The sequence below is a fragment of the Haplochromis burtoni genome, unplaced genomic scaffold (assembly GCF_018398535.1).
Source record: "Haplochromis burtoni strain Fernald_Lab_line unplaced genomic scaffold, NCSU_Asbu1 Contig_270, whole genome shotgun sequence".
NCBI lineage: Eukaryota > Metazoa > Chordata > Actinopteri > Cichliformes > Cichlidae > Haplochromis > Haplochromis burtoni.
Window position 1 is genome coordinate 168,370 of NW_024582631.1, and position 666 is coordinate 169,035.

At 43.4% G+C, this 666-nt stretch overlaps 1 protein-coding gene across 1 annotated transcript; it reads left to right on the forward strand.

The window, feature by feature from the left end:
* Positions 1-4: 4 nt before the first annotated feature.
* On the forward strand, positions 5-660 carry LOC121815674 (von Willebrand factor A domain-containing protein 5A-like; the record flags this gene model as incomplete). The annotated part of the gene is made up of 3 exons (XM_042227594.1): positions 5-146; positions 279-454; positions 547-660. Coding segments are annotated over 3 exons (426 nt in total), but the record flags the coding sequence as incomplete, so codon positions are not given.
* Between the last annotated feature and the right edge of the window lie 6 nt (positions 661-666).

Sequence of the window (666 nt, forward strand, 5' to 3'; positions counted from 1 at the left end):
GAATAAATATGAATGTGTTTGTGGTGTGCAGGTCAAGCTGGCTGCAGGACACAAGTTTGACAGAGATGTTGAACTGCTGATTTATTACAAAGACGCCCACCAGCCCACTGCTGTGGTGGAGGCAGGACAGGCCGCTGCTGAGCCGGGTGAGAGCAAATGAGAGAAGTCATTAGTTTGCAAATAAAAATTATTGTTCTTCTTCAACCTAATAGTTAATTGTGTTGGAGCTATTACAAAATGTAAACTTGACATTTTTCTGTCCTTTTCATGTGTTTCAGGCTCTCTGATGGGTGATCCAGTGGTGATGGTGAGTCTGTACCCTGAGTTCCCCCAGTCTGTGATGTCTTCAAAGGCTTCATGTGGAGAGTTTGTGTTCTTAATGGATCGATCTGGAAGTATGGACTGTGCTACGAATAACACTGAGCAGAAGGAAACCCGGATCAGCAGTGCCAAGGTATTTATGATGTGGTGTTAGTGTTACAAAATATTTCCTTAAATTGTTCCTCTCACACAGTGGCCTCACCATCTTTTCTCTCTTCCCCGAAGGACACTCTGCTGCTCCTGTTGAAGAGCTTACCAATGGGCTGCTATTTCAACATTTACAGTTTTGGGTCCAGATATGAACACATCTTCCCGTCAGTTGTATTCATATGATCTCAGTGATAT